This window comes from Leopardus geoffroyi, chromosome B3 (assembly GCF_018350155.1).
Source record: "Leopardus geoffroyi isolate Oge1 chromosome B3, O.geoffroyi_Oge1_pat1.0, whole genome shotgun sequence".
Classification (NCBI taxonomy): domain Eukaryota; kingdom Metazoa; phylum Chordata; class Mammalia; order Carnivora; family Felidae; genus Leopardus; species Leopardus geoffroyi.
This window is the reverse complement of record NC_059337.1, coordinates 29,642,687-29,658,550: the sequence shown is the minus strand read 5'-3', so window position 1 is coordinate 29,658,550 and position 15,864 is coordinate 29,642,687. Positions and strand designations below refer to the sequence as shown.

The following is a 15,864-nucleotide window of genomic DNA, read 5'->3' as shown; positions in this document are numbered from 1 at the left end:
GTGAACGTGTACAAAGTTAAACTCTTGAAATTTGCTCCCAAACTTTACCCCTCATATTTTTTGCTCGTTTTAGGAAATGGCAAGTCCATCCTTTAAGTTGAGACTAAAATCTTTAGAGTCATCCTCTTTCTCCTCACACTTCATTTTCAGCCCATCAACAAATTGTGTTGGCTCTGTCTTTAAAATATATTCAGAATCTGACCACTTTTCATTACCTCCATAGTAACTACTCTGATTTAACCTACCATTATCTCTCATCTGGATTAATTTAATAGCCTCCTAATTAGTCTTCTACTGCTTCTGCTTTTCCTTACTACAGTCTGTTGACTACTGGGCAGCCAGGACGTTTGTTTAAATTATAAGCCTAGAAAAAATAGCAGTAGCAATAGAAGCATAATTTTTCAGTATCTCCAGATCTTCACATAGAAACCAGGCAAGTAGTTAAGAAAACCAAAAACCCATGGCAGTGTTTAACAACAAACCACCTTACCAGATATCTCCATGAAATCCAAAAAACAAGTAAATCCAAACAGCCTTAGGTACTGCATGTTATTGACATCAGTGTGAAAGAAAGCAAAAAGAAGCAACTGGAATAACAGATGTAAGGAAAGAAGAAGAACCCCAAAATAACTAAGGTTTTCACTGCAAAGTACAGGGAACCAATTTGAAAAAAAATCACATGAACCTCATTTTCAAGTCAGTTCCTCTGGGAGGGCTCATTGTGAACAATGTTGCCTTGCTCTTGCATATCAATAATTTTATGCCTTCAAAAATTAGTTTTGCCAATTGCAAAATTATTGACCCACATTTTTTTTCTTGAGGATCTTCCATCTTAAAAAATGAACTTTATCTAATCAAAATTGTTAGACTTCAACATAATGACTGTGGTGAACTGATATAGTTTCTTATAGAACTAAGACTGATGGCCAGAAGAAGAATATTACATAGTAACTGTATCTCATAATTTTATAACATAACTAAGAAAAATATCAGTGAATATGAGGAGAACGTATGCTAATAAATTAAATGTTCTCTAATTATATTTGTAATGATACCAGTAATGTTATTCTGAGTCTGTTCTGCATATAATATGCAATAAAGTAAAAGATATTATGCAAACTAAAAGTCTCTCATCCCCTATGTTCCTGAGAAGTTGAGTCCTGAGTTTACAAGAAAGGAGAAAGGAGATAAATGTAATATAGAAGAGATGAGGTAAAACCCCTGTAGGACTGAATTTGAATTAAATGAATTTATGAGGTATTTTATCTTTCAGAAAGTGTTATGTGTATTTGTGTGTATACATATTTGTATATGTATGTGCATATGTATACATGTATATATATGAATGTATGTGTATATGCACACATTTATTTCCTAGCTCTGCCCATTAAAGAGACCTAGAAACAATGACCAACATAGTGGCAGTGAGCTCACTGATTTGGGACTTGAAATATCATTTCTCACGAAAAGAAGCAAGAACTTCTTAGAAAAATGCCTAATTCTAGATCTAAATGCCCTGTCATACTAGATGGCAAGGAAGCTATCAAAAACTTCTAGCATTTTGTCAAAGGACTCAGTAGCCAACTTAAGGATTTTATACTGGACAAAGAAGATAATTTGAGCTTCCAAAAGGATAATTATTATAACTGATTTAATTTGGTAACCAAATAGTAGATGAAGTGGCTTCTTATTAAAATATTCTAGCCAATAAGTGAAAATGACTCTTTCTCTCTTCCTCTGGTTACCCCTCCCTTTCCAGAAAAATTTAGTCCTGAAGTCATTAGATGAGAGAATACCAAGCAGTCATCTGCAGTGTTGAGATGGCTGGAGACAACAGTGGCACAGTGCGGGATGTAAGAGCCTGAGGAGGCTGAGGTGGACATTTGTGCAGGGGCATGAGGAGTGGCCATATGTGGAAGCTCAGAGCCCCAGCAGAATGAAGGGAGCTTCCATGTGAGGTGGGGCATCATGGCCTGGCGTGGTGAGTCAGAGCAGAATGAGGAGGGCATCTCTATGGAAGAGCATCCTGGCATAGTCTGTTAGAGCCCATAGTCTGTTAGAGTCTGTGAAGAGGGAAGCCTGACAAAGGCTGTTGAAACCCAAGCAAGGGTGAGAGAGCACAAAAACCCAGAGTGGGGAGTCAGAGCCCAAGCTGGGACATAATAGCATACATATAGAAACAAAGATGGGTGATATGTTACATGTAGGGGAATAGGTCAAATAAATAAATATATTAAGGATGATGAAAGGCAAATTGCTCACTACTGGAGAAGAGTTAAAAATATATCCAGGAAGAATAGAAAGACCATGTAGTGAATTGGAATTATAGGTATCAGTTTTAATTTGTATTTTCCAATATGTAGAAATAGAAATATAGATGTAACTGTGTTGATTTATTCATATATATATATATATATAATATGATAATATGTATATATGACATATATAATATACGTAATAGTAATATATAATATAATATAGGGGCGCCTGGGTGGCGCAGTCGGTTAAGCGTCCGACTTCAGCCAGGTCACGATCTCGCCGTCTGTGAGTTCGAGCCCCGCGTCGGGCTCTGGGCTGATGGCTCAGAGCCTGGAGCCTGCTTCCGATTCTATGTCTCCCTCTCTCTCTGCCCCTCCCCCGTTCATGCTCTGTCTCTCTCTGTTCCAAAAATAAATAAACGTTGAAAAAAAAAAAAGAAAAAAAAATATATAATATATTATGTGTGTGTGTGTGTGTGTGTGTGTGTGTGTGTGTGTGTGTGTGTGTGTGTATTATATACACATTTCCTAGTTCTTTCCACTGAGAGTCAGGGCCTTGAAACAGCAACACCCCAATAGCATTGAGCACATCAAGTATACTCATGTAATGTGAAGGCAAGGTGGTTTCTCAAAAGGGGAAGTGGGTTCTTTTTTCTACAAGAAGGGATGCTTGCAGGCAAAAATGAAAGATACCCAATATAAGAGGTAACATGTACACTGATTTTTGTCATCTGATCTAGGTATTTCTTAAGATCTTACATTTAAAAATATAGGCTTCACCATATTATTTAAAAATATAGGCTTCACCATATTATTTAAAAATAGAAGGGGAACCAATAGCCCTAAAACTGTTAAGGTGTTTATGTCTTCTTGTCCATCACACTAACGAGCAATATTTCTTCCTAAAGTGGACCCAGTCTCCTTTCTTACATTTTTACAAATCATCCCAGTGATCTAATGAACCCTCCCCAAAACTTTACTGTGACAAAAGTTAGGGCTTCTTACAGAAATACATTTACATTTCACATTTACCAGTGACATATATGAACTTAGAGTTGTTGTGGGAATTTAAGTTTTGAGAAGAAAGTACTTGACCTTACAAAATTCCTCACAAAGCTTTTTATCAGACAGATAATTCTCATGTTCTAGGCTGGGAGGTACAGCGCCTCTACTTTTTCTTCCCATGCTAGAAGAATTTTCTGCCAGAAGTAACTCAAATAACATTTTCTGTGTTAAAAACTGGATCCTCTAAACAGCTTCTGTTCTTCCCCTGTAGGGAAAATATAACTTTCAGGGCCTGAGTCCCGACAGTCTATAATTATTCATAGTATGAATCAAAATCTGATGCTTTTTTTTGAAAGGGGCTATATTATTTGTGGTACTTCTGTGGAGGCAGGGAATAAAACAGAGGTTTATCTCATATTACCAAAGCATCCCCTTGATTTGGCATTCTTCCTTGAAGGGTAGGTTCATATGAATCCCAGATTTGATTTACCTCAGGGTGAAATACAAGCCTCTTGTATTCTGTGAATTAAAATGGTCCTTGTGCCTCCCTAAGTACCCCTGATTTTCAGTGGAATGTGAGCATTCTTGGTAAGAATACTGCTAGATTCATATGCATCCATGGCTATGGCTGGATATTTAGTTACATGGTGTGCAGGCTTTATTCAGCCAAAAGCTGAAGTGGCTACTTATCTGTCACACAATAAACTTCATTGCCAATATTCCTCAACATGATAAGGTCAGTAACTTTAATCGGATGGGACTCCAGCCCATATTCGATTAAAAGGGAAAAGAAGTATGTTGTTCTTATTCTGTGTCTGTGTTTTTTATATTCCCTTTTTCCTTGTGTTAGATTGAGACCTTCTGTCAATGAATAGTAATAATAGTTGATCATTTATTGAATGTCTCCTTTACTCCTGAATGGTGTTAAGTACATTACATTATTTGCCTCTGATCTTCAAAAGCTCTGAAAGGAAAGAAAAGGAGATATATATATAAGATAAATATATATATATTACACACACATATAAAATCTCCACTTTTAAGGTGAAGAAATTGAGATTCAGAGTAGTTAAGTAATTGTCCCAGAGTTTATATATGTGGTATGTACTGGAGCCAGAATTCAAGCATAGGTATGTCTGATATTAGAGTTTATATTCATTCTTTTGACTTATCAAAGTAAACTTCGTATGGATAGCTTAGATTTATTTATTTTTATTAATTTATTTTTATTTATTTTTTGGCAATGTGTATATATATATATATATATATATATATATATATATACATCCATATGCATATGCATTGGTTTATTGTCAAATTGGTTTCCATACAACAGCTGCCCTCCTCAATACCCATCACCCACTTTCCCTTTCCCCCACACCCCAAAACCCTCAGTTTGTTCTCTGTATTTAAGAATCTCTTATGATTTGCCTCCTTCCCTCTCTGTAACTACCCCCCCCCCCACACACACACACCCTGGTCTTCTGTTAAGTTTCTCAGGAACCACATAAGAGTGAAAACATATGGTATCTGTCTTTCTCTGCCTGACTTACTTCACTTAGCATAATACTCTCCAGTTCCATCCATGTTGCTACAAATGGCCATATTTCATTCTTTCTCATTGCCAAGTAGTATTCCATCGTATATATAAACCACATCTTCTTTATCCATTTTTCAGTTGATGGACATTTAGGCTTTTTCCATACTTTGGCTATTGTTGAAAGTGCTGCTATAAACATTGGGGTGTAAGTGCCCTTATGAATCAGCATTCCTGTATCTCTTGGGTAAATTCCTAGCGGTGCTATTGCTGGGTCATAGGGTAGATCTATTTTTAATTTTTTGAGGAAGCTCTACACTTTTCCCGAGCGGCTGTACCAGTTTGCATTCCCACCAATAGTGCAAGAGAATTCCTCTTTCTCCACATCCTCACCAGCATCTATAGTCTCCTGATTGGTTCATTTTAACCACTCTGACCTGTATGAGGTGGTATCTCAGTGTGGTTTTGATTTGTATTTCCCTGATGAGGGGTGACATTGAGCATCTTTTCATGTGCCTGTTGGCCATCTGAATGTCTTGTTTAGAGAAGTGTCTATTCATGTCTTCTGCCCATTTCTTCACTGGATTGTTTTTTGGGTGTGGAGTTTGGTGAGTTCTTTATAGATTTTGGATACTAGCCCTTTATCTGATATGTCATTTGCAAGTATCTTTTCCCATTCCATAGGTTGTCTTTTAGTTTTGTTGATTGTTTCCTTTGCAATGCAGAAGATTTTATCTTGATGAGGTCCCAATAGTTCATTTTTGCTTTCAATTCCCTTGCCTTTGGAGATGTGTCAAGAAATTGCTGCGGCTGAGGTCAGAGAGGTTTTCCTGCTTTCTCCTCTAGGGTTTGATGGTTTCCTGTCTCACATTCAGGTCCTTCATCCATTTTGAGTTCATTTTTGTGAATGGTGTAAGAAAGTGGTCTAGTTTCGGGGCGCCTGGGTGGCGCAGTCGGTTAAGCGTCCGACTTCAGCCAGGTCACGATCTCGCGGTCTGTGAGTTCGAGCCCCGCGTCGGGCTCTGGGCTGATGGCTCAGAGCCTGGAGCCTGTTTCCGATTCTGTGTCTCCCTCTCTCTCTGCCCCTCCCCCGTTCATGCTCTGTTTCTCTCTGTCCCAAAAATAAATAAACGTTGAAAAAAAAAAAAAATTAAAAAAAAAAAAAAAAAAAAGAAAGTGGTCTAGTTTCATTCTTCTGCATGTTGCTGTCCAGTTCTCCCAGCACCATTTGTTAAAGAGACTTTTTTTCCATTGAATGTTCTTTCCTGCTTTGTCAAAGACTAGTTGGCCATACATTTGTGGGTCCAATTCTAGAGGCTCTATTCTATTACACTGGTCTATGTGTCTGTTTTTGTGCCAATACCATACTGTCTTGATTACAGCTTTGTAGTAGAGGCTAAAGTCTGGGATTGTGATGCCTTCTGCTTTGGTCGTCTTCTTCAATATTACTTTCGCTATTCAGGGTCTTTTGTAGTTCCATATGAATTTTAGGATTGCTTGTTCTAGCTTCGAGAAGAATGCTGGTGCAATTTTGATCGGGATTGCATTGAATGTGTAGATAGCTTTGGGTAGTATTGACATTTTAACAATATTTATTCTTCCAATCCATGAGCACAGAATGTTTTTCCATTTCTTTGTGTCTTCTTCAATTTCCTTTATAAGCTTTCTATAGTTTTCAGCATACAGATCTTTTACATCTTTGATTAGGTTTATCCCTAGGTATTTTATGGTTCTTGGTGCAATTGTGAATGGGATTAGTTTCTTTATTTGTCTTTCTGTTGCTTCATTATTGGTGTATAAAAATGCAACTGATTTCTGTACATTGGTTTTGTTTCCTACAACTTTGCTGAATTCATGTTGGATAGCTTAGGTTTAAACTGTAGTTCACTAGTGCCTTTTTGAGCTGCATTTGCTGTTGTATTCTTTGAGAAATTTAACATTTTTACACAAATATTGTTTAGGTGAAATTGTATTCTGTGGTATTATTTATTTGTGAAGAAAATTTCCTTATTTGAACTGACTAATATGGTTTGGAGACAAAAGCAGGAGATTTGAGATCACAGGCCTAACCCCACTAATACCTTTTACCAGTTGTGAGACCTTGGGAAAGTCACTGAATTTGCCTGAGCCTTGGTTTCTTCATTTTTTTCAAATGGGAATAAGACTAATGGACATTGTTTTCATAGGATTATATAAGATCATGTACATTATGTTGTAATATATGGATATTATTAAGACTAAAGAAGAAATTTCTTTCTAGCCCATTCATCATTAAATACCTGTTGAGTGCACTTATGTAGACATAGCACATTCGGTGCTGTTAATAAGGCAATGAATAGGTAGACACGAGCCATCTTTCATGAAGTTAATACTATGCTTCTGTACTGTTCAGTATAATAGCTCCTAGCTATATGTGACTATTTAAATTATTAAGATTAAATGCAACTTAAAATTCAGTTCCTCAGTCTCACTAACTATACTTCTGGTGCACAAGAGCCACATTTGGCTAGCAGCCACCATATTGTACAGTCCAGATATGGGACATTCTCATCATTGCATAAAGTTCTGAATGGGAAAGGCTTGTGATGAGTGCTTTGACGGAATAGTCAAATCAGAGAAAGTAATGTTTGAACTGAAAACCTGAGGATACATAGAAATTTTCTAGATAAATGTGGAGGTGAAGGCAGCATTTCAGAAGGAATGAATGAAGAGCATTTGCAAAGATACTGAAGGAAGACGAAGAGAGTTAATTTTGATCCAGAAAGACTTCATGTACACAGAGTCTGTGTGGCAGGATTAGCCCTACATGGGCAGAATCGGTCTTCTTTGATTGTAATAGGAGAGGCAAAGGAGAGTATGGGTGAAATATAGGTAGGCTTGTAGGTTTTATGGCAGAAAGTAAAGATTTTCTTGTTCTAGTAGTTCCATTTTCACTCCGAAATGTAAGATCTTCTTTTGAAAACAAGAGGGAGAAAGGAAAGGCTGGAGTTTTGAAGAGAATGGATAATGTATGAAGCAAGCCTTTATGGAGAGTGAGCAGATTAGACAGATTTAGTAAGATCCTGAATCTATAGTCATAGGAAGATCAGAGATGGAAAAGGCTTGCTAGATGGTAATTATCCAGCTAAATAAATTAATACATCAAGACACTGAGAGTGGTGCCAGCCCACAGTAAGAGTTAAATATTAGTGATTATCACCACTGCTGCCATTTGACTGGTAGGAGTAACAAACAAAACAACAGAAAGGGAATGTAGCATGTTTAGCAGAAAGTGACTATAATCTTGGCCTACAGAATGTATCACAGATAAAAATGATAGTGAGACAACAGGGGGATGATGTATAGGGGAGAAGTGGAGAGATCTGAAAGTGTTTCTGGTGAATATCTGTCAGTGGGCTACTTAAGCGAGTAAGTGGAAAGGAGAAGAGGATTGCTCAGAGTGAGGTACATGAGACAGAAGAAGTAAGGGCCACAAAGAAATACTACACATAGTTCACTTGCAGGAATCCTACAGTCTAGGTAAAGTGTTTATTTTTTGGTGAAAAGCAAATGTTGCTCTGTTGTCTAAGTAAATGACATCAGCAGTGGCAGGCAATCTCCAAATTACTTGTAAATTGGAATGTGGGAGTTTGACATTTTGAGAGTTTACAGTGCTTACAAAATAATATCCAAGCCTACCTTGAAGATATAAATCAAAGTATGAAAACCTGCCGAGTTTCTTATACTCATTTTCTCTGCCATCATTGCCTCACCTTCTCCCCATCTGCAGTTCTGTTCTAGTTTAAGTGTCACATAGAAATTGATAGTAGCAATGTCCTAGCTAATCTAGATGGACAGTACTGTCCTCTAGTTCTGTTTTGTACCATGAGGACTAGGAATGGTTTTGTTTGTTCCTCCCCAAAGATGTTCTGTGAAGCACTTTCTACTACAATAATGAAAGTAGCTTTTGTTTCAAAAGGTTTAGGAAAATGAAATATTCTAGTCTAATTCATTAATGTCATTCTTCCCTTTCATTTTGTATTGAAGACTTCAGCGATTAGCCAAAGATCTTCTAAAACAACTACAAGTACAAGACAGTGGCTCATGGGCAAACAATAAGGTTTCTGCTTTAGATCGGACCCTAGGCGAGATCGCTAGAATATTGGAAAAAAAGGTATGTAACTAATCTCTGACCTTTGGCCTTAATCTTCTTGATTCTTTCTCACTATGACAGGACATAGGATTATAAGGCTGACGCTCACTTATGCATTTCTTCTGTGTTTCCAAAAGCTGGTCAACCACTGATGGATTGTTTTTTCCTTTTGTTTCTGATTAATTTGGTATAGTTTTTAGTCATTTTAATTGAAATCCTCAACAGCAAAAACAAGTCATATTTTTCCACACACAAACAAAATAAAATAAATTTAAAAGGAATCACAGTAATAAAGATATACAATTTTATGCCAGACAATGTAAAACTTTAAATTATAAAGCTCATAAATCGCAACCAGATTTCCATAAGCACCAATTTCCTTACTGTTTCCAAAAGAAGATTTGGCAGTTTTCTTTAATGACTTAGAGTCATAAATGTTTTTGTGACAGTTAAAACATTCTTAATGATCTTTAAATGATCTTTATTATTCACTGTAGAAAACTTTAAATATATCAAGAAGAAATAAACTCCCTATAGTGCCCACTGTCGATATTTTATTGTATTTTCTTTTCATCTTTTTACTGGACATTTCTTACATTATTTTATCTGACTACCTGTATTATGAATATTTTCCTGTGTCTTTAAAAATTCATTGTAACTAAATGAACATACCATAGTTTACACAATTTATATCACTTTGGTGGTTTCTAATTTTTCTATTTGATGTAATAGCTATCTTTGTTTATTATCTAAATTTTTTTGTTTTTCGTTTTCTGGGTTTAATATTTATAACATTTGAGATCTACAAAAAGATTGTAGTGACAAAAATAACCCAAATATAATGAACACCTATGAACTTACCATGAAACTTAAAAACTAGACTGTTCCCAGTACCTCTGTGGTTCCCAATGCGATCCTTCCATATCCCATTCCTGTCTCTGCTTCCCCTGAAGGAAATACTGTACAGTATTAAGGCAATATCTTTTCTGTCTTTTTTTGTTTAAAAAGAAGAATATTTCTTTCGTTTTTAAGAGCTTTATTTCTTTATCAAATGAATGTTTTCCTAAGTAATATATTACTGTTTTGCTTGTATTTGAACTTTATAAAATATACTGTAGACTTCTGTCAGTTTTTCAATCAAAATTATGATTCTAAGTTTTATTTAGGTTTACAATGTAGCTGTTTTTCATTCATTTTCTCTGCTGTATAGTGAGTACTTCACCGTGTTAATTATAACACAGTTTTTAAAATCCCTTTTCCTGACATGGACATTGTTTTTCAGGATTGAATTCATTCAGGGTTGAATGTGTATGGGGGTGTGTGTGAGAGAGAAAGAAAAAGAGATTAGAAACAGTGCTGCTCAGACATTCATGTATCAGAGCAAATGAGCAAGAATTTCTCCAAAGTGGGGAGCCTTAGACTTTAGTCTACATCAGAATCACCTAGGACTTGTTAAAACACACCCCACCTTGGGTTTTTGACTCAGTGGGTCCCAAGAATTTGTGTTTCATAGGTAACACCGATGCTGCTGGTCCAAGGGTCATATTTTGAGAATCATTGCTCTTGTCTAGGACATATGCCTCAGGGGTGGAATTACTGGGTTTTTAAGCATATGAATGACTACCTTTACAAGATAGTGTTCAGCTGCATTTTGGCATCAGACAGTACAGTCCTCTGTAGGAACTAGAGCAGCAGAGCCACAAAGAGTCAGTTCTTCAGTATAACACATCCCTTTCAGAGTGTCGGAGAGTTCAGAGACTGCTAATCGTCAGACGTGTGCTAGATGGAGTGTTTGGAGGCTTGATATGCTTTAGAAAAATGTCTGTTTTTTAAATTAGCACATACTAATTATTTTTATTTTTATAAAGGGTAATTATACTTCGGACTGCAGTTTACTTGAAGATACCACCATGTGCACCTTATCTCACGAATATTGTTTTAGATTGAAGTAATCACAGAATTTTTGAGGAAAAAGTAAAATGATCTATGTAAGAAAGGTATTCAGTATGAAAATCTAAGTAAAGTTATTCTGTTCACAAAGGAGCAATTTACTGGAATACTACTGATTCCTTATAATTTGGGGGAGAAAAATGTAGTCTGGCTCCCAGTCTAAATGGTCTGTGTCAGAAACCTTGCTGTAAAGCTGTCCTTAGAGTATACACTGCAGGACCACCTGAGAGTCTAAACTTACCTACAATAAGATCCTTTTGCTATTTTTATAACAAATCCTTTTTACTTAGCCAGGACAGACTCACTTTATGTGAAATTCTCTTCATAGAGTTATACTGACATTTCAGTGTAATTCAGCTGATATTTATGATTTCAGTCTAGAAATTGTAAATAACCATTCCTTTTTGTTTGGAAAACTGCCTGGAGTAACAAAATCATTAGAGCCAAAGCCAGGTACCCGGTGAAGGATTTGAAGACAGCCTAGAAGTGACAAGGGTGAGACTGGTGGAACTTGAGCAAGCACTCACTGAGGAATGGTGGGAGATGAATCTTGAGCTCTTCACCCTCCTAATTGAGATCTCAACACACTGATGCTTTCTGTTAGTGCTTTGATACAGTTTTGCTTAGATACTTTTTCTGAAGTTCTGAGAACTACGTTAGAACTAAGAGGTTAAACTTGTGATGTACAAAAACATTCCTATAATGAGAGAGATCAGGAAACTGAGGAAACATGAGTATTGTAGTACTTACTCTTTGTCTCAGGTCCCTTCCAACTTTTTGGGTTCTCTGTTTCTGTTTAGAAAGAAAGAGTTTGTAAGCTGTGTTGCATATGTTACAGATTTTAACAAATTCTACCTAGTTCTGTAAAAAAAATTGGTGGTCTAGGGTACTTGTACCTATTCTACTAACAAAAACATTTAAAAATACAGGAAAAAATCAAAAGTAACTTTCTTAAAAGAATCAAATTGCTAAGAAGGAATTGAAAAATTACCAGGCCAAAGAAAAACCAAGAATTTGGGAAGTTGTATTCAGTTATAACCAAATGCCCCAAGGGGAGTTGCCAGGCTGGCAAATGTGAATTATGATTTGCAGGCCTCATGAAGTGGGGACAAAAGTAAAATCCTTAGGGCTGCCTAAGGTGTGAAATCTACTAGATTTTCTCTTAACAAAGATAGACTACCATAACCTATTCCATGATATAATCATAAACCCTCTCACCCCATCCTCTGAGACTGCAAAAGAAGTGCCTTGGTATAATGCAGACGTTATTACTATAATCCAGCCCTGGTGTCGACTTGTAGCTCAAATTCACATCATCTGTATTATTTCAAATAGTGAAGTGAGTTTAAAGTAGTTCCAGATTGATCAGTGATGTCCCTATGAACTTGGCAGAAGGAAATAGATGCAAATCCTCATTTGAAGAAGACACCTTTATCCTAGGCTTCAGATAATTTCTCTCAAATGACTTTATAAGAACAAGTAGCCACAGTCCAAAAAAGGGACACAAAACTAAATGAATCATTATGAGTAATAACTAGCTGAAACTGGAATTGAAAGACTTTGTAAATACCAGTTACAGATTATAAAACTATGTTTTTTTGTTTGTTTATCTTTTAAGGAAATAAAAGGCTTGAAAATATCTTCAGTTATGGACAGAGTAGGTAATTCAGAACAGTTCTCCTACTGATGCCAATTAATAAAGCTAGACAAAATGTAAACTGGAACTGAATTGCTAACAAAGTAGTGAAGAATTACTAGGCCAAGATCTAGGAACAAGGCATTTGGGGGCCGGGTACAATTAGTGATCCAAAAGAAGTGGATGAGAAGCATCCATTTTAGCCCAGGGCTAAAAATGGATGGGCTAAAAATGTTGGAGTCTAGGACTATCAGTGGTAGAGACTGTGGCAAAACCCCCATATTTTGGGTTGAAATCTTAAAGGGCTGCACTAGGTGAGAGGGTAGATTGGAAGTATGCCAATCATTGCACAGACCACAGCTCAACTTCAAATCATCTGGGTAGCTGAAAAAAAGTAGTGACCTTGGATTGCTAAGACCTCCAGGTGCCTCACAGAAGTAAATGGAAAATGTACTCTGGAGGAAGATAATATCAACCTAAGTCTCAAATTATTTCATTAAATAAATTCAAATGCAGTGCCTCACAGAAAAAGGTAATTAAGCACATAAAGGGGCAAAACAACGTGGATAAAAATCAGTGGAAACAGACCAACAGGGGCTATACTTCCTGTGTTCAACAATATAAGTATTATTTTTTAAAACATATACCACATTTTATAGAAAATAGAAATTTAAGAACTGAACATTTTAATGTTTATTTATTTTGAGAGAGAGAGAGCATGCATGTCAGTGGGAGAGGGGCAGAGAGAGAAAAGGAGAGGGAGAATCCCAAGCAGGCTCTGTGCTATTAGCACAGAGTCTGACTCAGAGCTCATTCTCACAAATCGTGAGATCATGACCTGAGCTGAGATCAAGAGTCGGATGCTCAACTGACTGAGCCAGCCAGGTGCCCCGAACATTTTAATAATTTTAATAATCAAAATTACTTTTAGTAACATTTTAGTAATCAAAATTAAGAAAATTATGCATCACATAACAGAATAAATCCACTGAAGAAAAAATTAGTATATTCTAAGTCCTAAGAATCTGGACTAAAACATGGAAAAAGATATGAAAAATACAGAAAAGATTATAAGAGGCATATTGAATATAGTGAAGCATTTAATTTATGTATAATAATCCAGGAGGAAAGGAGAGAATAAGGCAGAAACAGTACCTGAAGTGATTATTATTTAGAACTTCCTAAAACTTAAAAATCAACCCAGAAATTCAAGAAGCCAAATACATCCCAAAGAATACAAATAAGAAGAAACCCACACCTAGAGACATCATCGTGAACCTGGAGAAAATCAAATTACAAGCCAATCTTATTCATGAGCTTAAATTCAAAATTCCTAGACAGAATTTTAGCAAACAAAAATCTTGCAGTGTATGAAAAGAATGGTATATCACAACAAAATTGGATTTGTTCAGTATATTCAAGTTTAGTTTACCATTGGAAAATCAATCAGAGTTTGTCATATTAATACTACAAAAGATAAAAAAAAGATCTTTTGATCATCTCAAAAGATCCAACAGAAGCATTTGTTAAATTCAGCATCAATTCATGACAGTAAATGAGGAATAGAAAGCAATTTTCTTAATCTCATAGCTTATATCTAAAGAAACAAAGTATAGCTAATATCATAAACTAATGAATAAGTTTAATAAGTCTACTAAGATACAGGAACAGTATATAAATATCAACTCTGTTTATATTATCATCCAAATATTAAGTATTAGGAGTAAATTGATCATGCTCATGGATTGGAAATCTTACTACAGCAATATATGTTTTCATCACAAATTAATTTGTAAATTCAGTGCATCTGCAATTAAAATTTTTTATATTATGAAACTGAAACTGTATTTTCTGGAAGTGAAATGCAGATTCTAAAATTAAAATGTAGGATTTCAAAGAACAGCCAAGACTCTGTTGAAAAAGAATAATATGGGAGGATTTGCTCTACCATATATCAAAACTTACTGTAAAGCTCCACTATTTAAGATGGTGTATTGTTGGAACAAAGATGGCAAAAAAGAAGAATGGTTATATTCATAAGTAGCATGCTTGATGCATGATGTGAGGCACTTGTTTATGTACATAAAGAAAAAGGAGACACTACAATGCATTAGAGGAATGTATGGTCCATTTTGTGAATGATGCCATAATTCAGAATGTTGACCCAAAGTCAAGAAGATATTCTTCTTTATTATCTCCTAAAAGTCTGTTTTCACTTTTTACATTTAGGTCCATCTGAAATTAACTTTTTGATTATGATGTCAGGCGAGGTCAGCTTTATATAAAAAAACAGAAAATCCAATTATTAAAACATTCATTCTTCTTTTTCACCATCTTCAGTCCAACAACACACTATCTTAACTACTGCTTTACAGTAAGTTATGATCCTTTCAATAGAGGCAGAAGAAGCATTTGACAAAATACAGCATCCTTTCTTGATAAAAACCCTCAACAAAGTAGGGATAGAAGGAACATACATACCTCAACATCGTAAAGGCCATATATGAAAGGCCCACAGCTAATATCATCCTCAGTGGGAAAAAACTGAGAGCTTTCCCCCTAAGACCAGGAACACGACAGGGATGTCCACTCTCACCACTGTTGTTCAATATAGTACTGGAAGTCCTAGCCTCAGCAATCAGACAGCAAAAAGAAATAAAAGACATCCAAGTTGGCAAGGAAGAAGTCAGACTTTCACTTTTCGCAGACAACATGATACTCTACATGGAAAACTCAAAAGACTCTACCAGAAAACTGCTAGAACTGATACATGAATTCAGCAAAGTTGCAGGATATGAAATCAGTGTATACAAACTGGTTGCATTTCTATACACCAATAATGAAGCATCTGAAAGGGACATCAAGGAATCAACCCCATTTACAATTGCACCAAAAACCATAAGATTCCAGGAATATACTTAACCAAAGAGATAAAAGATCTGTACACTGAAAACAATAGAAAGCTTATGAAAGAAATTGAAGAAGACACAAAGAAATGGAGAAATATTCCATGCTCATGGATTGGAAGAACAGACATTGTTACCAAAGGAGTCTACACATTTTCAGTGCAATCCCTATCAAACGAATACCAACATTCTTCACAGAGCTAGAACAAACAAATTCTAAAATTTGTATGGAACCAGAAAAGACCCCGAATAGCCAAAGTAATGTTGAAAAAGAAAACCAGAGCTGTAGGCCTCACAATTCTGTACTTCAAGCTATATTATAAAGCTGTATTCATCAAGACTGTGTGGTACCGGCCCAAAAACAGACACACAGATCAATGGGATAGAATAGAGAACCCAGAAATAGACTCGAAAGACCGTCTTTTCAGTAAATGGTGCTT

At 35.9% G+C, this 15,864-nt stretch overlaps 1 protein-coding gene across 6 annotated transcripts in view; it reads left to right on the top strand.

Moving 5' to 3' along the window:
* The window catches only part of SCAPER (S-phase cyclin A associated protein in the ER), a 522,269-nt gene that overhangs the window by 264,504 nt on the left and 241,901 nt on the right, over positions 1-15,864 (top strand). For all 6 annotated transcript variants that reach the window (XM_045448989.1, XM_045448990.1, XM_045448988.1 and 3 more), the window contains one exon: positions 8,827-8,953. In XM_045448989.1, the coding sequence (XP_045304945.1) occupies positions 8,827-8,953 (127 nt within the window). The remainder of the gene's footprint in view (positions 1-8,826; positions 8,954-15,864) is intronic.